The following is a 22,957-nucleotide window of genomic DNA, read 5'->3' as shown; positions in this document are numbered from 1 at the left end:
CCGCCACGGCCTCCCCCGCCGCCCTCCGCTCCCTCCCGCCGCGGCAAATAATTTTAAAGCGGTGGTTGAGGCGGATGAAAGGCGTGGGGGGTGTTTGCCTGCCCGGGTGGTTCCTCCCACGGGGAGCTAAGCCGGGAGCAGCGCTGGCAGCCCCAGCAAAGGCGGTCGCCAAGACGCTGCGTGCGGCTCCTCCAGCGCTCCCGCTCCCTAGCAGGAGCTTGGATGCATCCTCAGCAACAGCCTTGGGGTGCAACCCTCTCCGTGCTCCAGTGCCGGCTCACCAGGAACCCGCACAAGCCGTCCCTAGCACCCCGCATCCCACAGATGCTTCCCTGCAAAATAACCGGAGCCAGGAGATCTCTCCTCCTGCTCCAGCTACCAGCAAGCAGCGGAAATACTCTCCCTACCTGTGCTGGTGCTGATGTTTTCAGTTCCCACGGTCTGTCCCATCAAGTGGTACTGGTTAAGTCGTGAACCGTCTTCGGCCACCACCACAGACGTTGTGGTGCTATTAGTCCAGACATAGATGACTTCAGAATTGGGGTAAGCATCTGTCGGCAGAGGGGGAGAAAAAGGTTGTGATCAGTAAAAACACCAGCATGTAATATTTTAGTGTATCCTTAAATGATAAATGGTGAGGAGAGGGAAGAATGGAGGAGTGAGAGTGAATGGAGAAAAACAAATAAAGATGATGTAATCATGTTCCCATATGCCCAGCTCAAAAAAATATTAGGTTGAAGCCTTCTAATATAACAGATGTGTGGGATGGTTTGTCAAAGGCTGTGGGGGTATAAATATAATCCATCACAACCACTCGATTTGGGAAAGAGCAGCTCAGACCCATTCTTAGCTCACTGCCAGCTCCTAAACCCCAGCAACCTGCTGAAGGCATTTTGCTGATTTTCCCCCCTCAAAAGGACTCGGGCACCTTAAGTGCCTGAACAACAGGGACCTCCTTTGTCTTGTCCCATCGCCAGGATAAAGTACTAAGTGATGCCACGTGCAAATGTGGGGTCCGGTGGGTGTGCGCTGACTTTGGGATATGTACGTGTGGACGAGGCGCGCAGGGGGGTGTGCAGGGAACGGCTGTAGATGAAGGAAGCTGGGAAGTGAGTGCCTGTGCCTGCGACGCTGAGGAGCAGACAGGATTCAGGGGTGAGACTGCACGAAGGAGAGCAGGATGGTGGGGGGTTGCGTGTACCAGGGCGAATGGGTGGGGGTGTGGCAACACCCGCACACCTGGAGATGCAAACGTGGTAAGATTGCTCTCACATTCATTTAGAAGTCCTAGCAAACGAAGGTGGTGGCAGTACTGCCAACTCATTCCTCCCTCTGTAAATGTTGCTGTTATTTTTAAATGCCCTAGCACCTGGAGTAATTATGCTATTATGAGGGAAGCTCAGTTTTCTTTTAGAAAGAGTCAATGTTGGGTTTATTTTTTAAAGCCTTCTCTGCAGATAAAGTCTTAAAAAAGCCAAGGGCTGACTATACATTTAAATATATATTTTAATTATGCGAGTTTTGTTTGCTAGAGCTAGTAAACTGCCTGGAAAGCTGCAGCTCCATGGAGGACTTAAAATTTTTCACAGGCAGAGACTCAACGTGAGCAATGGCAAGAAATACGCGAAGGTGGCCCCCGGATCCATGCAACCAGGAACATCAAGCAGAAAATGGGAAGCAATCCTGGTTCAGGTTAAGAGCCTATGTGTACAGCACAATGAGATGCAGATAGCTTGGATGCCAGAACAGGTAGCAGGGAAGAAAGCAGCACCTTATTTTCCCTGTTGTTAACCTTCCCGTGGCATCTGTGGGAAGTGCTGCCAGAGGCAGGACACTAGGCCAGACACACCTTTGGTCTGACCGTTCATGGCTATTCATACGTTGTTGTCCACACCTCAGAAAGGATATGGATGGAAATCATGAGGACAGAGAGGGGGAGAGAGTTCAAAAGAGGGTCACAAGTATCTCCAGGGACAGGAAAACAAGTCATGATTCGAAGCTTGAGGAGCTCAGCTTAGCTCACTGACAAGGATGAGAGATGACTCAAGGGCTGAGTACAGTTACTTGCATGCAGACCGGATACCTAAAACCAGGGTGAACGTCCTGTGCTACTGACCAAAAGAAAAGAAAAATTCAGTGCCCGAAGGATGTTTTCAGGCAGATTCAGGTGAAAAACAGGACGCAATTTCCTAACTGGGGCGCTAATTGAAGAGTGGATAACCTTCTGAGAAAAGTATTATGGCCTACTGTGACTAGAAAGACAATGATGGGTTGGGATCTTTTTTGTCACGTATCTGACAGTTGCCACAGCTGTATTCAGGGCTGGAACTGTTTCAGGCTTTGAAAGTTGAGGATCTACAAATCCTCCTTCCCTTGTTAGCCATGCAGCCATACAGGACTGCCCACGTACCTTCCATGTGCCTGTGTTTGCAGCTGTGCAGGAAAATTACTGTAATTACATCTTGTGATCTGCTTTGAAAGGCTAAGAAGGAATTTCTTCCCTATTTCAAAATATTTGGATCACAAGAAGTGATGGAATTTCACCTTCACTTCAGAGCTGAGATACTTTCTCATCTCAGAGATGATTACAAGTTCACAACATGTAAATAACTCTGAGGCCAGGTATGGTTCTCCAAGTTGGAGGAGATGGGTCCGTTTAAAAAGGTGCTGCAGAAAGCCCTCCTTTTTAAATGCTTATTCAGTATATGTTGTTTATGTGTGGATATCCCCAGTGAATGTTGGATTTGTGTAGGCAAATTTGGGATTGTCAGAGAATTTGATTTTTACCTGTTACTTCCTATGCAAAAAAAAAAAAAATCAAACCTAAAGAACCCTAAAAAAACCCCCAAAACAAAATAAAAAAAAGGATTGGACTTTTTGCTGGCATGAGCCAGATGTATCTCACCTCAGCAGTTCCCTGCTACTGCAAGGATCTCAGGCACTGGGATAATTGGGTTTAAATGGGTAAAATAAATCATCACTTCTGATTTGAACTGCAGCTTTTACTGGGCATTTAAATGGATTAGGGACTCCTACTCTGGAGAAGACCAGCACCTCCTCCTGTAAAAAAATATCTGTCATTCAGAGAGAGTCCAGAATGTGCCAAAACTCAGATCTCGCAGGTATGCCCAAGCAACACTTTGTGAGGCTGCTTTCTTTTGAAACCATGGCAGGGAAGGGAGGCTGCTCTAGCAGGCCAGCTGGTGAGAAGAAAAGAGCTCTCAGGCAGGCAAGAGCAGAGCTTGAGGCCAGTCCCTGCCTGGGAGGAGGATTCCAGCCTGCACGTTCCCTCTCACGGGAAAATGTCTATTGCCAGGCTACAAGACAGAGAGCTGTGCCACTGGTTGGCCAGGAGTAGAGTATCCAAGGAAGAAGGAAGAACAGCCCAGCTAGAAGAGGTTCTTGGGCAGGAGCAGAATGGTTACAGCCAGGGCTTTAATACAGCAGCACAGTGACAGATGTGTTACTGCAGTGCCCACCCCATACCAGTGCAGCCTGCAGGGATTTCCTTCCTTTCCAAAGTATGTCACATTAGGAATAATATGAATTTACCCCAGTCTAGAAATAATCTATCGTGCAGGATCACATACATGGTAAGATTCTCATCTATCTTCAATGCAAATGTAAGAAGATTTGGTCTGCATTTTAAAAAGCTGTAATGTAAGATTTTTGGCTTAGTGCCTCCTTTCTTCACTATGGCCCAGGCATTGAGTGTCTAAGCCTCCTTGCGAGAAAGAGAAGAATGGAGAAAATGTCAAAACATGAATGTGAGTGTAAAAGATAGAGACGCCCCCTCAGTCCATACGTACCCTTGAGAGAAACTTACAGCTCTGGACAGGAAGAGGCCACCCCATGAACCTTGGGCCACCCCATGCTACCACCAGTGTGGCAGCTGAACCACTTACCATCTTTTTTCTGGTTGTCTAGATAAACCTCCAGGTAAATAAACCTGTGTACCTGTAGAAGGTTGTTGACCTCCTACCTCAAACCCTCTGCCATGTCTTTCCAGAAACCTCAGACTCCAATTACCCCCAACTTGACAACCAAAAGCTCCAGCTCTGCTGCTGATAACCCATGCAGTATAATTAGGCATAGTCACATTGAAAGCTGGAAGTGTGGGAGTAGCCTAGAATAATGTCATTTGCTATCAGGATAGAGCAGGTGCTAATCGAGAGATGGTATTATTCACTGTCTCACCAAATTGTGTAAAAACGTTCCTTCCCTGAAGTAAAGCTTCCAGTAGGTTGCCTACCAGCCATGCTGAAGGACTGAAGAACTTCAGCTCATGCTTTCAGGAGTTATAAGAAAGATTTACTGCTGACAAGGAAATAGAGACTTCCCTTCCTCTACCTGGTACACACAAGAGGGACAGGGAGTCTCCTAATGGGTGATTAAAAAAATGTAGTAGAGGCTTTGGGTTAACAAGCTGGGAGAATGCTGCTGGTGTTGCTGTAAAAGCAAACTCAGATTCAAAGCTACTGTAAATCCAAGTGAGACTGCTTGGTGTTTGTTCTGCTCTAAGCAAGTGGGATGCTTCTGCTTTTATGAATCTAAATAATTAATTTGGTGTTCTTTATAATCATCTTGCTGGCTTGTCCTTTTTTTTGGGAAGCCTTGTTAAATCTTCCTTTCTCCTCTAAACTCACTCTTGCAGTAAAAAAAAAAAAAAAAAAAAGATAGCAGTTGAGATGAACAGCTAAAATTACAGAGAGGTATGACGCTATTAAAAGTGAGAAAACGACAACAGACATTTATTTCTAGTGGACACTTGATAAATGGCTGCAGGCTTATCACCTACCAGAGTGATGAAATAAGTAATTTCTTCTCCTATCTGTTTATTGATGAGCAGTTCTATTTTTCTAGCTTCTAACGTCCAACACACACCACGCAATATAAAAAGGGTAAAGATCTCCCTTGATCTTCTCCCACCCTCTTCCTGCTCTCGTATGTCTGGCAAGGATAGCATGACACGGTCTTTCTCACACCAGTGAACAGAGGGCAGGGGAGCGCCCACAGCCAGAGGGAGGAAATACATTAAGTCTCATGAAGCAGAGCAGCCAGTTAGTAAGACCTGGATGATCCCTGCCATTTGCCTTGGCACTGGGGGGTGCCCTGTCTTCCCTGTTTTCATTTGCGAAAGAAGCAGTGTGAGCAGCATCCTCCCATGCATTTTAAAAGCAGCCCACAAGCACGGAGCCTTCTCCTGCCACTGTCCCCAGCACAGGGCAGCGGTGGCACCTGTGGCTACTGACAGACACTATCGCTTCTCGCCTTCCTTTCTCTTCCATATTGGAATAAAGTCCAGGGGAAAGAAAAAAAAAAAAAGAGAAAGAAAAATTTTTTGCCTCCTTAAGTCAAATAAACCTAAATGGGGACAGCTGAGTCCATGGGACCCAGATGTATTTCTAGGACTGAATTTTGAAGCTACAACCCATGAAAAAATAAGTCAACAGTGACATCTGCTAGTAAGTTTTCATATCTGCATGACAGGGCATAAAATAATTTAGGAAAAGAAATCCCTCTCAAAAACACCCCCCAACCCCTTTGACAGATCTCACAGGAAAACATAAGGGCTGTGCCTGCATAATGAAGAGAAGACAACCCGTGAAACGTGGGATCTGTGTGTATGGGTGCCCACCCTGCGTGACCGGGCTGCATTCCACAGTTAAACAAACCATTCAGCCACAAACCATGGCTGGAACTTTTCTTTCAGAATTATACTAGCTAAATTAACTTAAGGAGATACTGTAGAAGGATGACTTTTGGCTTGTTTTCTGTTTTATTCATTACAATTGTACAGTAACAGTCTTAGCCCTTAGCATCATGATACTTAGTACATGCTGCAGGATCATCAAACTGCCTTATCTTGGGAGTATTGCTAATCCCCATCAAAGCCTGTTGTGAAAGATGTGCATAAATTGTCAGATTTTTTAGAAGCTCTAATTACAATCTGAATACACATACAAATATCTATCTTTCTATCCTATCTATCCGTTAATGTATTTGACTCACTTAGAGGCTGTCAGACTACTCAACAGAGATCCAGATTTACAACATCTCAAAGACTTCTGCAGACAGTAAACCAGGGCTGCTAAGCCATCACGTACCAGCTTGCGTTCTAAGAGTCAGTCTGGGTTTCTTCTGGTTTGTGCACAAATACTTTTTAACCCATTACAAAGCATCTGCACAACGGCTGCGCCTAAGCACCCAAGGCCAGATTAGAGCTCTGTAATTGGAATTTCCCATTAAATTGAGTTGATAAGAATGAATCGATGTACGAATGAGATCACTCTATAGGAAGTACTAGTGGAAAAGAGAACTAGTTAAAAAAAAGTAATTTAAAATATAAAAAAATAACAAGACATGGTACTAAATATGCATGGACTGGGTCTAGGACAAAATAGCTTTTTATAACAGTAAGTTATTAAAGTAAAATATCAATATAAATACTAAGAGAAATGTGTATTCAATGATTAAGAGCCTAAGATGAAGGCTTGGCCATAAAGTGATGAATTCTGCTGTTCTTGGGAGAATTTGAGGATCATGGAATTTACTTTAGGGACCTCAAATAATGAGAATTAAGACTGATCGCTTAAACTGGCATGAGCTTACAGCATATGGATAAACAGCATGCATAATTTTAAATACGTGCCATGGACAAGAAGCATAATGTGTATAAATACACGGGATTACAAATTTGCCTCACGCAGAATCACAGAATGGTTCAATGTAGAAGGCAGCTCTAGATACTATCCAGTCCCACCCCCTGCTCAAGTAGGAACACCGAAAGCAGGTTTTCTAGGACCATGTCCAGTCAGGTTTTTAATATTTCCATAGATGAAGACTTCACAACCTTTCAGGATGACTTGTTCCAGTGCTTGGTCACCCTCACAGCAAAAATGTGTTTTCTTGGGTTCAGATGGAATTTAAAGTTGTTTAATTTGTGCCCATTGACTCTTGTCTTGTCAGTGGGCACCACTGAGCAGAGCCTGGCTCCCTCTTCTTCATTCCCTTCATCAGATATTAATACAAATGGTATAGGTCCCCCTGAGCCTTCTCTTCTCCAGGCTGAACAGTCCCAGCTCTCTCAGACTCTCCTCATATGAAAGATGCTCCAGTCCGTAAATGATCCTTGTGAGCCTGCATCAGAGTTGCTCCACAAAGTCCGTATTTTCCTTGTACTGGGGAGCTCAGAATGGAACACAGTGTGAGTAGAAATGAAATGCTGAGAATTAAATGTTTTTGGAATGTCACAGTATCATCTAGGTGGGACAACGGACAACATTCAAGGAGGAAATTATTCATAGAACTGCACAATTCTTGTAGGAAAACTGGTGACAAAAGACAATAGGACACCACTGGCTGTGAAACAGGCAGTAGGAAGTCCAGCGTTACTAAAATGATCATTTCTGTCCTTCCTGAATTTACAATAAAAACATAATTTGATAACATGGACAGTATTTTATATGTTTTCCCAATACACAGTTTTATTTGATCTTGTTGTCACATTCCGCAGGGAATAGAATAAGATGTTCTGAAAAATGTGTCAGACAGGTCTCGAGAGACTTCATTACTAAGCAACACTAATATATTACTGATCATTGCTAAAAAAAATCAAGCCCTAAGTTAGGTCAAAATGACACTGTTTCAGAATGTAATTTATAAGTCACCTCGGGAAAAGGTGGGAATAGAAATGTGATAGAAGTGTCTATGGCTTGGAAATGAAGTGGAAGCACAGACTGTGCCCAAGAGGTGGTGAGATGTATGGAACTGAAGATGCTCGTGAAATTCATTTTGAGACACATCGTTTTGTAAAAGCCGTTTTCTCCGGCTTTTCAAAACATGCAACAGGTGGAAGGTCATGCTTAAATTCAGAAGTTCCAGTTCATGAGGGATAACTCTAAACGGGACGTGACTTAGAGCTCAAAAATATAAAACAAATGAAAAAAAACCCAAAAACTTATGATTTTTCCTGAACACAACTTTGTGATTTTGGAGGTGTGATTTACGATTAGCATAGGCAAGGATACTGATTGCTTTAATAGAATAAATGGACTATTTGCAAGCTGGTACACTAAATCACAGTCATACCAATGATGAATGTAACACTAATGAACCATTGTCCTGATAATTCACTCAGACACAGTACCTTCACATGCTATTACACCTTTTAAGAACAGCTCTGAGCTAGGAGCTGCGCAGAGTAATACAGAATGTCTCTCAGGCATGATTGTGGAAGACAGCATGGCACTTTGAGCGATGCCCCTTAAAGAGGTGTGCATATTTGCCACCATGCAGGCAGTATCACTGGTGACAGCACCAGCTCTTCCCTGCTCCATCCTGCTTGCCCAAGGGGCCACGAGGGAGCAATCAGTGGTCCATCTATTCCCTGAGCACTGGGACCACCGTGACTAGGACTGACTCCTCGCTGCGAAATTGCACAATATAGGCAGCTGGATAAAAAGTCAGGCACGGCATACTGAATTGAGCTGTGTGTCCTGGGATAGCAGGTCCTCAAAAAAAAAAAAAAGGCAAAGAAAAATTTTCCCATTGGGCAGCCTGGAGCACCTCAAATGGCAACAGACACGCAGGTGTAGACAACCTAACTGTGCCCCATCCCATTTTGAGATCCCTGCCATGAGCTGACTGAAAGGGGTGACTAAACAGGATCTGCTGCAGGGCTGTTACACATCCAGGTGTTCTGGGGTACAAGGCAGCACCAGGACATCTTCCCAAAGTCCCTGCTCCCATCTGAGAGCTGACATTAGGAAGCAGCTGACATCTTCCTTCTTTCAACTCTTTCACATTTCTCCCTCTTGTTGCAGTCAGTATTTGTAACACAGCTTCCTGCTTTATGTTCAGATTTAGTGGTAGCTGCTTCAGTCTAGAACTAATCTGAGAATTGATTTTACACTGCATTTAATGGTGGCTACACAATTGCTTTTCATATGGAACAGGTCAAAATCTCGTATTCCAGTCTCAGATGCTTTATTTTTTTTCTGTTACAGTCAGTATAAATATCTGTTGCAAGAGGTATCTGTTGCAAGAGCAACAGAGTAGTAGGATGTGCTGAGGTGACATTTAAAAACTTGAAATAACCTAGGATCTTCCTGACCCAATGCTGGCCTTTGTAGGCCAGGCATATGGTAATTCCAAATCAGTCGGCCAGTTTGAGCTCTGTACTAACATTTAATGAACTTTGAATTTGCAATCCAATATTAGGCAGCTATATTAACTGCTTCATTAGAAAAAACAGCATGGTCATGAGGAAGATGTTAGAGATTTAATTTACTTTTTGCAAGGCAAACAAAACTATCCTCCAAAGTGTGACAGACATCATTACTCACTTTGCATAGTACCTTACTCTCTAAGCAATCTTGATTGCAGTTGTTCACTCATTTTGCAAGCTGCTGCTCAGTATCAGCAAAGCTAATGTGATCATCTCTCCAGGAGGATCACTGGAGTTTCCTTTGAGAAATAAGTAGTGAATTTTAGAAAATAGTCCATTTGATCTTGTTGTGGAGTGTGCCTTCACAAACATGGTGGGTTTGGCCACAACTAACATCACAGAATGAAACTGTGACCTCATCGTAATCAACATTCTTCCCACCCACTTGAATGGCACCAGGTACTCACCCATCACAAGTAGCCCAACTGATGAGCTTACTATCCAAACATCCTCATTTATAAATCAGAATGACCTGAAGCCAGCCAAGAGTGATTGGGACTGCTTGCAGAACTAAATATATACCTTTGTTTCTGAAACCAGTCCCTTAATGAAGACATTTACAAACCTCTGAAGTACTGCTACATTAATAACACTGTGCAAATGTGTAATCAATAGGCATGTAAAGATAGCAGGCTGGAATATTATTATTCAAACACTTTAATACTGCTCTGAGATTGCAATCACTAGAACCTATTCCCCACACCAGAGGTGCAGTCATCTAAAACTCAGAAGTCACATTATAGACTCCTGCCATGGGATGCAGTGCAGCCCCGCATTTAAGAGAAAGGGACAAAACCCTCCCGAGGCCGTCGGTTCAAGCTGCCCAACCTCAGTGATGGATCCAAGTTGCCTCTCTGAGGTGAGGTGTTGCTTCCCAGGGGCACTACCATTTTGCCTGCTGTCTGCCACAGCCTTCTGGCGCATGTCCCCAATTTGGGAACTGGCTCCTTCCTGTCAAAGAGATGCAGGCCTAAAGGTACACAAGGTCTCATCTTCCCCATGTGCAAGTAAAACATCTCCTTATCTACAGCCATCAGCTGACCTACTTTAGTCATCTGCTTTAGGAGGAGATTAACCTGAACCTAAAAATACCTACTTCTCTCTCCTGACTATAAGAGGGTGAGAGTGATCAGCTCAGCTGTATATATTTAACCTCCAGAAATATAAATTTAGGACAGAGGAATCCCAGCTTTGCTGACAGATTTACCACTGGGATGCTTTCATCACAACATCTAGCTGCTAGCAGAGGCTGGCTGTGATGAGAATTTCTGCGGGTGTGATGGGCGAACAGGGGAAAATCAGAAGGCCCTTCAGGCCTTCCTTCTTCCCACTACTCCTTCCCTCATCTTTCTTCATGGAAGACAACACAAAATGACTCTTTCCTTCGAAGAAGCTTGCTGAGCTGGGACTGCTGCAGCCCTAGATCACAGCTCAGACTAAGCTGGCTCTCCGTATAGGGGTGGAGGCTAACGCAGGATATGGCAGTGCAGGGGAAGATCTCCCTGGCCCACCAGAGACTGAGGTGTCATGAAGGAGCTGCCAGACTGGAAACTGAAATCCAACTTTCAGCAGTGTCTTTCAGCTTTCCCCTCACCCCCCCAAAACAATCTCAGGCAAGACATTTTGTCATTAATGTACTGCAGTAGCACTGGGAGGCTCTAATTGAACCTAGGGACCCATAACGACAGAGGCAATAAAAGCAGGTAATGAACCACTCCATCTTTGCTCAGAAGAGACTGTAATTGTCCTTTGCCTCCTTTATCCCCACCTGCAAAATGAAGGCAGCAGAGACCTAGCAACCTCACACCAGCATCATGAAAATGATTTTAGGAACACTTTTGAAATGCTTACAAGCCATGGAAACAGCCACCTTAGAAAATAACAACCATTAAAAACCTGGCTTGTAAAGCAGTGGAGCAGTATTTACCCATTTGTCCCATTTACAAACAATATCCCATCTACCGGAGGCATAAACCCGTGATCCATGGCTGGCAACCATAAGCCCTTGCTGTGCCTTTTGAGGCATTATGGGCCCAGCAATGTCTTTGCAGGTTTGCACCCAAGGGTCATTTGAAAGCTTGATCACGTTAAGCACAGACTCTCTGCGTGTTGTTTTCTACTGCTGACAACTCATATTGAACCACCATTTTCCTGTAATCAGGCAGTTGCGCAGACTTTAAATTTAGGTGGAAATCTCCAGAGTGGGAAACGCACGCTGATGTTTGTACCATCAGCAAAGCACCTGGATCTCCACGCTGCAATCGTGTCTAGACCTCTTTCAGGCGAGATGAAATAACCCACTGCTGAGTATCTCCACAACAACTCCTTCCCCTGCCTGAACTTTTCTTTCCTGGAGCTCCAGAATGCCACCAGTCAAGCTTTTCTCCGCTGAAAAGCTCAGTGTTCGTGAGCCCAATGAGGAGGCTGCTGCCCGGGCAAGTGGCACACCGGCTTTCGCGGGGCTCTCTGCAGCTGCTACAAAAGCTGCTGCTGGTGCCCCTGGAAAGCACTCCTTACTGTTCGACTGAAAGCATTCCTGTTTTTTTGCACATAGGGAGCCAAGCCCCCTGCCGCTGCACGTCGGCAGAGTTTGCACCCAGTTAGTGCTGGCTGCGAGACAGATGGGGAACACAACAGCTTTTTTGGATCACGTAGAAAATACCAAGTGGGAGCAATTGTTCTTTCTGACCTCCCTCTTTTACACTGTTATGAGCCTAAAGGGGAAAAACCCAGTGCCTTCCGAACAGGGGGTGACCAGAGGCAGGAAGTGACCAACCCAGAGCTAGGCGGTTTTTCACAGGGAAGCAATTGCACGCCCAGGGGACTGGATGGTGGCAAACACTGCGTTTTTAATGTATGATTAAAATCACCTTGGTGCAAACAGTAACTGTGTATATGTGACAAAGTCAATTAACGACAGTGACTGCAAACGCTTAAAGAGGATACCAGCACAGTTTCTCCAGTTTCTCTGAAGTCCTGAATGTGTAACATCATTGTAATGGGTGAAGAAAAATTGACTGATCTGATCATGTTAGGGAGCTTTTAGAAAGGGCCCTTTTTCCTTCTGTCGCACTAAAATGTGTCACTTCTATGGGGAACCTACCAAACGAGTGTGAAGTCAGGGCTGTATTCCCCTTCAAGTCTGGATACAGACTAGGGTCCTGTAACAAGAGCTGCTACAGAAACCCACACCAACCAGTCCAGGCCCAGCGCCCTACGTTTTAAGTTCTACGTAGATTCCTGCTAGGAAAGCTTCTTAGATCTCTGAAATACTTGAATATTACAGTATTTGCTTTTACACACCACCCTTGCTGAATCTCCTGCCCTTTGGGGAGCTCCAGGACACATTGCTACACCCTGACTGTGGAACTCAATGCAAGGATGAAGCTGCTGACAGCACTGACTGTTCAAAATGCTGGGCTGAAGAGGCATCCATATTGCTATACATGTCTGAAACCAGTACAGCCTATGTTGCACCACCGGTGAGGAGGGTTAGGTAGCTAGTGGTATAAGACACTCCGCTCAGTGCAGGAGGAACAGCACAGCTCATACAAGATGCTCGCAGAAATGTTGTCTCTATCCTGAAGAACCCTACTGACGGTTTTATTAAGATCCTTTGAAAAATGGGATTTCCAGCAGAAATAGCTACAATAGTACCTAGGAGAGATACAAAAGCTCACCACCAACATATGTAACACCTAACTAATCTACAGCAGTGACTGTTTCTTCTGAATAAAGTACAACAGAATTATGTATTTTTGAGCTAGCAATATAGAGAAAAATGGACTTCTAAATCTCAGCTAGTACTGCAGAAAAATAGGAACTTCTAAAATATGATTCATCTCATCCTTAGGCAGGTATCAAAAATAGTTCTAATGAACTGTACTACAGAAGTACTTATTTTCTTTCAGTACCCATAAAGGGAGTCTAGATAACTGACTGTGACATATCTGTCTATCTAAAATTGTCACAGATCCATTCTGTCCATTTTCCAAGGCTTTGCTGTCAATGCAAGGCTTTTAATATGGGCCAAACCACTGTTCTCATTCTGCAGCAGAGCATTTCCACATCCCAGAACAGGTAACAGGAGCAACGGATTTGGGGGGGTCTAGTGGACCCTTGTGGCACTCTCTAGCAGATCCCTATGATTTTTTGAGTATATTTCAGTCTGGAGCCTGCATATTAAGAACTTCTGAGCTAAAAGATTTAATTTTTTTTTAACACAGCCTCCCATGACTAGTCACGTGTCCATGATTTCAAGGAAACTAGAGGCAAATAACAGCAAAACCATTAGGTGGTCTCCATCCCCTCCACTCATTCTAAGGATTGTATGTCAAATTGGTTCAGGATAGACATCTATGCTTTACTAGCTAAACTTAAGTAAAATTACACCCCTGGTCCAAGCTAGTTGTCTAGACCGCCTGTCTGATGCTGCTGCAAGCATCTCCTTCAGCATGTCCGGAGACATAGCTTCTGAACAGCTAAAAGTTAAGAAAGAAGAATTTCAACCCAAGTGGTAGTTGGTAACTAGCGGTAACGTGGCAGGAGGAGGGAGACGAGAGATATATCAAACATCTTAGAAATATTGCATTTTAATATTCACCTAGCTTCACCTTATTTTAGTCAATCAATGTCCACTGCAATGGAGATATCTACGTAAGCTGTGATAAACCTTAGGAAAATGGAAGAGAAGACATTTCATGAGCAAACAACATGCCTACCTTGAATTCAAGTGAAACTTCTGTACACTGCATAAAGGCCAAACCTATAATTTCTGTATTAACTGGCTTTTGCCTTAAACTGCAAAGTAACAACTTAGTCTTGAACTTGGCCGCTCAGCATTTCAGAGAGGACCTCCCCAGCCCTCTCCACATCTCCTCTCACGAAGAAGGCACTAACACTTTCCAGCAAAGTCAACAAGCCCTGCTGCCTGTCTCCACTCTGAGGAATGGGCTCAGGAGCCTTTTCTGGCCAGCTGATAGAGATGAGTAACAGAAAAGCTCTGTCTCTGCATGTGAGACTGCAGATCCAGCTGTCCCCAGAAGCAACTTGGGAAAACCTACCGGAGAGCCATTCCCCTTTTCAAAGTCTCCTAAAATTAACATTCGTCTTCATTTATTATTCATGTAGTTATATTCTTAAACAAGACTTTTACCCACAGGTTTTGAGAGACTGAATAAATTCTTTATCACATTTTACTAAACCAGATGAGAGTCTGTTTCAGAGGAGCCTGTTTTGAAGTTCTCCCTCCACACCTGCAATTCTCCAGCAGCTTCACAGGTGCTAATGAGGAGAAGCACAACATCAAGAAATCCCCTGCAGGTGCCTTCACCTCAGTGCTATCTCAGCTAATTCTCAGCATTATAGGGACACGTCACCATCAGGGGAATTTTCTTAAAATACTCTTCTTTTTTGAGAAATCCTGCAGTGGCTGCAGCTGCATGGATAGTTTGTGAAGACTGAATGCCTTATTCTTAAGTGCTGCAATAAAACCCTGGCACACTGGTGAAGTTACTCTTTCCTTGTTACGCTGACTTCACTCAGCCTTCTTAGAGGAAAATAATTTGAGCATGCCTCCTACTACAGAAACAGCCTGTGTACTTGCCTTTGTCAAAGACCACAGCAGGCTCACTTTGAGCTGTTAAAAAGGAAGATATACATAAACTGCATTAACTACTTTCTTCAGATGCTACAAATTGTACCTAGTGCTGTTTTCTCACAGTCAGCAAGCTCCCTTTTGATTTACTGTGATCAACCTTTGCCAATTTCATGGCCAAATTAAATTCACCAGGAATGAATGCCAGGCCTGTTTTTTGCCTGCTTGTGAGCTAGGGGATCTCATTATTTTCAGCATATTCATTAGGCTCTCTACTTACTCTAAAAATAATAGTGGTGTTTTTTTTTTTAGCCAAGTGACTAGTGGGCAGAAGATTCATGCATTTATCTGTTCCACAATACAAGATCTGATAACTACATGTACCCTGACACTGTGCCTTCAAGAGACAGTTGCCATAAATAGACTCCACCTTACAGTATTTGACATTGTCAAAACACTGGTTAACGTTCACTAATAGCAATTAACTAATTCATCTTCAGGGCAACCCTGTGAGTTAGGTAAAACTGATATAATTAACGCATGAGTAAAATGAGATTTAGGAGTTAAGTCAGTTGCCTGGGCAGAGGCCTTCATGGTCTAGTGGATTAGACATCTGTCTCTCCAACCAAAGAAGTTGAGTCTAATCCTTTTTCTGACATTGATTTGCTGTGTGACCTTACGGAAAGTCAATTAACTTCTCTGCCTCAGCTGCCCTAGAGATAATGATGCTTACCTACCCGGTGACACATGGGTGTTTGGAAACTGTACTAAATGATATTTTTAATGTACTCTTAAGGCCTATCAGTGGAAGAGGTGAAACATTAGAGCTTCCTAGCTCGTCCTTGCTGTCTTACCTAATTCCTCCTCCCCACATCAGAAATAACTTGAGGGTAAGGAGGAGTTTCTTAAGCTAAGATGCAGCTAGCAAAACTGTGGCTGGCATCAGGAAATTTCATCAGCTCCTGTTTGACCAGTAAATTTATTTAGAGTATAGGTCAGCACTAGAATTGCAATGGAAAATTTATTTTAAACTCGGACATAGAAGAAATGAGCATCCTTCTCACGCTACCATGAGGAAATTAAAAGCCTGCTGCAGCCATCCCCACCAAGCACCCTTGATCTGAAGGGAGCAGAACCTGCTTGCAGATATCCAAGAGCCTGCTCTCATGCACCACCCCCAATTTCCTCATACCTCTACATGTCTATGAGATTTCGGCGGGATGCTTTCTACAGGCAGCCTTATCACAAGCCCAGAGGGAGAGTACCTGCATACATGCACCTCCTGGAGGAGACCCACCTGATCTTGCTGTCTCTGAGCACTGGGGCTTGTACTTAGGAGGACAACTAACACCTGCTCTGATCAGTTCATTAGAAGCCATCCTTGAACTTCTGGCCTCTCATCAGCATAACTTCTCATGATATGCCATAGAGCACTAAGAAGTATATACCTCAGTAGTTCGCACTTCAGCTGCCTGGCAGGTATCTAGGCTGGAGGTGTGCACATGTAAATTTATATCCCTTTTCTCATATTTGACCCTGCTTTTAATTATTTCTACAAAATATTCTGTTGCTATACATAATGCTGCCTAGCCTATAAAATCTCCCACATTTCTAATATAGCAAGAATCCGGTCAAATGGGACATAAGAATTCAACATTTACCTTTATTTCTGTGAGCAAGATTAACATTCCTTCTTTTTAATACTGAAAGAAATGTCAGGGCTTTTCCCCTTTTGCTTGTTGAATTATAGCAAGTGCATATAAATGCATCTGAATGCTCATGCAGCCAGAAAAATAATAACCTGCTACTGCCTCTGATGCTTCTTGGCATCCTTTCTGCTGCCGACCCACCTGTGAGCCGGCTGCTTTGTTTCACTGCCCTGCTGTCTCCACCCTCTGACCAGTTAGCACCTGTCTCTTCTCCACCCTCCCAGCTCTACTGATAATGTGTTTAACGTTTACTTTGATGCTATTCCTTGAGGCTTTGCAAAATCTTTCTTGGAAAGGAGACCATTAAAAAGAAACCCTTTGGGGAAAGACAGGGAGGAAAGCTAAAGCAGAAAGGGCATGTGCTTGTGTATAATATACCCCTGCAGGCTTTGTCTTGATGCAAGCCTGAAGATGACTTAATGCAAACCCGTACTGCTGTAAATAGGGAATAAATATTGTGTTCTTCTAAAATACATCTGGGCTACTTACTGGCTGCTACTTGTGCAAACATCTGCATATTAAATCCCAATAAATTACTAATGAGCATTTAGATCAGTAATACAGATATTCTCAAGGCTGAAAGACCACCTATAGCTTGTCCCTATACATTGTCTTACTGCAGAGGCTATCGGTGTGGAGCGCCACAGACCACATGGCTTCATGTCTATACACTGTGGAAGAACTTCAAGGCGCCTTCTAATAACTTATAAAATATACTTCAGAACTGTATACTGATCATGGCAAGGAGCATGTACATAGTCCATATTCAGCCCTCACATGCCTAAAATATGACATTTCAGTGCTGGGTTTTTTTTTTTTCCCCAGGTTAAAAGTACCTGTGTGCTAATAGGTGATTAAGATGTAACACATTTAACACAAGCAGAACGTGCCATTGCATTCAGACAGATTGGGTGGTCGGGGTTTTATTTTTTTTCCAATGGTATCAAAGATTGTAGTCCTTCTAAGCATTTGTAGATTATCTAGCAATGTTCTCTCCTGAAATTGCATGGTTTTGGGGTTTTTTTTTCTTACTACAGCAAGAGTTAGAACATGTACCTTATTGTACCTGATCTACTAATGCATTGAAGCATCCATTAAGGTTGAGCTTCAGATTTCTGCTGCATCAAACTCTTCACTTAAATATGTATCTTTTAGCTTTATATTGTATATTTTGCAAGATTTCATTAAACCACCCAACATCCCAGTTCTATAATCAGCACTAGAGACCAAGAGGTGTGACTTCAACTTTATCTATCAATTCAGTAAAGAATATGTAATAACAGGAAGGACAACTTATTTTATTTTTTCATCTTAATTCTTTCCAGTAGCTTTTGTTTAACCTTATATACAAATAATGACATGTCCCTGTGAGATGGTTTCTCTTCCCGTTTTTAAGTTTAGAACAAAATGGATTGTTTGCATAAAATCCTTTGAGTGTAAAGGTATACAGACCTTCAGATTTCCATTGGCTTTGCTCTAAATTAATGTTGCTGAAATACACAGACACATTTGAACCTGCAGTGACCTTGTAAAATACTGGTGGCTATTCAGATGAAACTGAGTCTACTTAGATTGGAAGAGGGAAGGGAAATCATTTTATCTTATGTTTGGTAATTTGGTAATGGTTACTGTAAACAGTGGTTTTACTTTTTTGTATGATCACTGGAAGACAATGCACAGCCAGTATTAAACCAGGGCAGGTACAGATGATGTCACTCGCAGAGATGATTAGCTCTGGTGTTAGGGGTGGTGGCACCGGTGGGGTTCCTGAGCCAGGTAACCCCCAAGGGGAGTGCAGAGACCCGCCAGGAGCCGTCATCTCTCATCTGAGCTGTTGAGGTGCCCTGGGTTGGGCCAGGGGTAACAGGACCCACTCCAGCTCCCACAAAAGGCAGCCCTGGGGAGTGCGGCCAGCAGGAGTGCCACCAACAGTGCAGGCACACAGCGCGTCACACCTCAGCCAGGGCGAGGAGAGGCTGTTCACGCAGGAGGGTGCCCCTTCCATAGCCCAGTGGGAGGCTTGAACTACACATAAGCCAGCAACTGGGCCCATTCTGTGACCATCTGTGCGGGTCAAGGGCTCTCATCCCATCTGACCCTCACAGCAGAGTGGTGGGCATGTGTCAGGGCAAAGACTGCAGCTCCAGCTGGGGGGTCGGCACCGTCTGCCCCAGCAGTGTCCGATGCCTCCATCTGGACGGAGCTGCTGGAGAGGCTGCAGTGCAGGCCTCAGGCTGCAGGATGTGCCCAGGACTGGGGTAGGGACAGAGAACATCCCTGCCTGCAGAAGGTGTGCCCTGGGGGAACACCTCCTGCAGCAGTGGTTGAGCTGCAGGAGGCCATGAGAAGGCTGTGTTAAGTCAGGGAGGCTGAGAGGAAGTAAGATGTGGGTTCCAAGTACAGTCTGCAGGGGACTCACAGCCCATAGCCAAACAGCCACAACCCCCCCGCACCGGCACACACAGAAGGGAGGGGGGCAAATAATAGAGAAGGATGGACAGTTGCAATGTCAAGGACCAGCAAGAGGAAGGGACCTCCTCCAAAGCCTGAGGTGCCCTCACAGAGCTGCTCACAGCTCTGCAGGCTGAAAAGGAAAGACCTACCATGTCAGGAGAGACACTGGAGCTGGGTGAGGCAGTTCCATCTGCTCCCCATATAACCACCAGCACAACTAACAAAAGGCGACAGGTGACAGCAGTGGGCGACTCTTGTCTGAGAGGCACGGAGGGACACATTTTCTGACCTGATGCACACTCTAGAGAAGTGTGCTCTTTACCTTGGGGCTCGTATCAGGGATATCATCTAGAGACTACCAAACCTTGTACAGTCCACTGACTATTGCAGCCCTGAGGAGAAGGGCTTGGGGGTACTGGGGGACAAAAAGCTGGACATGAGCCGGCAGTGTGCGCTGGCAGCCCAGAAAGCCAACCACATCCTGGGCTGTATCAGAAATGTGGCCAGCAGGACGAGGGAGGGGATTCTCCCCATCTGCTCTGCTCTCATGAGACCCCACCTGGAGTGCTGCGTCCAGCTGTGGAGCCCTCAACATCAGAAGGATATTGACCACTTGGAGCGAGTCCAGAGGAGGCCACGAAGATGATCGAGGGGCTGGAGCACCTCTGCTATGGGGACAGGCTGAGAGAGTTGGGCTTGTTCAGCCTGGAGAAGAGAAGGCTCCGGGGAGACCTTATAGCACCTTCCAGTACCTGAAGGGGCCGACAAGGACGCTGGACTTTTTCAAAGGGCCTTTTACAAGGGCCTTTAGTGACAGGATAAGGGGTAACGGGTTTAAATTGAAAGTGTAGAGGTTTAGATTGGATATCAGGAAGAAGTTCTTCCCGGAGAGGGTGGTGAGGCACTGGCACAGGTTGCCCAGAGAAGCTGTGGATGCCCCAGCCCTGGAAGTGTTCAAGGCCAGGCTGGATGAGGCTTTGAGCAACCTGGTCTAGTGGAAGGTGTCCCTGCCCATGGCAGGGGGGGGAACTAGATGATCTTTAAGGTCCCTTCCAACCCACACCCTTCTGTGATTCTATGATTTTATGATAATAAAGGCAAAGCTTAATCTTGCTAGGATTAGTGACTCTAAATTGACATGGCTGAAAAAATGCTGAAGTTAGGTGGCTTCAGGGACTAGGAAAATGCCTTGCCTGGTAATTTTCAAAAGTCTTTAGAGACACTGATTGCACCTGGAACCTCTGATTTGATTAACGACATAAAAAATGTCTACTGTAGTAGCCTCATCTGTACTTTAATTAAGAGCTTTGTATTTAAATATAACCATCTGATCCCCTGAGGTTATTTTTAAAGTAAGCTTTTGGCAAGGCAGCATTGTGGTGGATTAGAGTCTTGGAACTGAGGAGAAATCATTGCTGAGCATACAGTTTAGAAATGTGTGCATATACACAAATACATATGTATACAACATCATGTTACAAGATACAGGACAGGATTTATTAAAGACAAATGGATAGATATTTCCTCGTTTAATATTCTAGATGTCATTTAATATTTGCAATGTAGAGAGATTGCACTGCAGTCTGATTCAGGTAAATACCACAACAGCACATTGATCTGATACTGTCCAGTGAAAGACCCATTTTTCTACAAATGTAACAACAAGTTATCAACTTAGCTGCCTACATCTACTGCTCCATCTAACAGTAGCTGTGACACTTTATGTGGATATCCCCCATCAGCTCACTATTTACCACAGAGCATGCAGGCATGAGCTGAAAAGCAGTCGTGCCAGATAAAGCACAGCCGTGGAAAATGAGGAGCAGGGTAGCAGTAGGGGGGGCAGATTGGGGGTGCTAATGAGCAACGTGAAAAGGGAAGGGTTGGGGAAAGGGCGGACGATTTGTACAAGATAATGGCTGAACCTGAAAAGCCAGATAAAAATGGATACTTTCCAGTTCTTATTTCAGAAGAGAACTTACAGCTTCCGAATTTTAACGGGCAAGCATGTGCATCCATGGGGAAATCTTCAAGCTGCATGGGGCATTCAGCAGAGATGGTCAATCTGTGAGGGAGTAAAAGGAAAACACATAATTTTTTTTGTTGTTGTTTTTGGCATATTCCCTTTAGGCCTCTCACCACCATACATGAGTGCTGACACAAGCAAGCTTTTCCTGAAGGCTTCTCACTCTTGCTGACATCACAGTAATTCCTGGTTAAACTGAATGCGAGATAAGCCAGGTGGACCCCTGTGTGTGCGTGCTGTAGGCCTTATCTAGTAAAGCTGAGACACGTAAACTGATTTTATTTATGTAAGCTGTTCCAGTAAGATCATTCCTTCTTATTAGTACATGAAGGAAGTCCTGTGCTGGAGCTTCTGCCATGCACCTTATTCTTATCTGTTTTCTGTAGATACTGCAACTGGACTGAGGATTTGACTCCTGAGTATAGCACTGTTACAGACAAAAAGAAGCACTGACTTTACATACAAATGTAACTCTTTAAATACATAAAACTAAATATTTCTAAATAAAGTATACAAAATAAATATTTGCATGTATATAAAAAATTATATATAAAGTCAGTTATATGTATATGGCTTTATATAGAACTGCAGTTTGTTTTTGTGGAAATGACATTGTATCAGGGCAGTTCAACTGTGATTTACCTGGGCATCTTGTCAGGAAAAAACAACAGGGTCATTTTTCCCAGTGTATTGTATATTCTAATCTGGACTGCCCTGCCACTACATGGAAATTCTTGAGCTATAGTGAACATACAGGTAGGGGAAGAAAAACTCTTAGAAAAAAATAGACATATCCTATGGATGTTCTGTATGATTGACATATCAAGCTGAACACAAGAAGATGTCTGAGATAAATTTGTGAGCAGTTCAGTATCAATTATATTGACATCAAATATATCACGAGACCCAAAGCTTACTTTTCTGTGTGCATGCAGCACATAGCACAATCAGAGTCTGGTTTTGTTTAGGCTATTTTGGTATTTGCACAATAGAGATGGTTTGCTCAGCATAGTGAGGATGCAAACCTCACTTTACTTTGAGTACCCTTCTGGCTTTCTTGTTTGATGCTGTTATTCTGCCTCAGAGGCAACAGACCAGAGACACCCAGAACCTCACAGGCTGCAGGGTGCTGGGGTGATGCAGGGCTCTGCTGAAGGGCAGCATGGTTCTTGACCAAACGGCTGCCTGGGGAGAAAAAATCTGCAAAGGAATCCGCAACACCCTACTACCAGAATGCAAAAGTACCTTTCCTATCACAACAGCCGCACATAACCAGACTCCCCAGCTATATATACTCACTGCTTCACATTAGCACACCAAAGTGAGTATTGTCGCTAGAAGAACTTCTATCCAAAGGGATTGTAAAGGGTAACAATCTGTCCGTGTACAGATGGCACAGCGTTCAGCCAGTCTAATTCAAGACAACACAATGATGCCTTGCCGGGGCACTCCAGCTACATGGACAATAAATTGGGGGAAACAGCTCCACTGTCTGCCAAAGTACAAGAATTCTGGAGCTTTACCAATAGCTGGAAATGGCAAAATAAGCACAGAGAAAGGCAATAGTATAGTTGGCCAGAGATTGTATCATGAGGATGAGCTGGGAAACAGGGTGGGAAAAAAGGCAAACCGCAAACAGTAATAGAAAATGTAAAGATAATACAATACATAAAGCAAAAGAAAAAAAATCTAGTTCAGAAGAGAGATAATGTATCATTTGGTAAGAACAGACAGGAAGTTTCCAATATACAAAAGAAATTTCTGAGGACTGAGATAGCTGCCCTTAGGCAAACCTGTAGTTGGACATTATTTTTGTAAAAAAGAATTTAAAATCACTAAAATGCAGAGCTGTCTGCAGTGGAGACTGCCTTTGGGCACCAAAGCCAGCAAAGCCACAGTCACTGACAGTGCTACATGGATGAATTTAACAAGCTGGTTCCAGT

At 44.1% G+C, this 22,957-nt stretch overlaps 1 protein-coding gene across 1 annotated transcript in view; it reads right to left on the bottom strand.

Annotated features, from left to right (window-relative positions):
* Window positions 1-303: 303 nt before the first annotated feature.
* Window positions 304-22,957, bottom strand: part of LOC104504676 (gamma-aminobutyric acid receptor subunit alpha-5-like) — a 46,909-nt gene continuing 24,255 nt past the window's right edge. Inside the window, 2 exon segments of the mRNA XM_010148167.1 lie at window positions 304-551; window positions 20,971-21,053. Of these exon segments, the coding sequence (XP_010146469.1) occupies window positions 304-551; window positions 20,971-21,053 (331 nt within the window).

The sequence above is a fragment of the Eurypyga helias genome, unplaced genomic scaffold, assembly GCF_000690775.1.
Source record: "Eurypyga helias isolate BGI_N326 unplaced genomic scaffold, ASM69077v1 scaffold19273, whole genome shotgun sequence".
Lineage (NCBI taxonomy): Eukaryota > Metazoa > Chordata > Aves > Eurypygiformes > Eurypygidae > Eurypyga > Eurypyga helias.
Note: the sequence above shows the minus strand (reverse complement) of the source record. Positions and strands in the feature narration are given on the sequence as shown.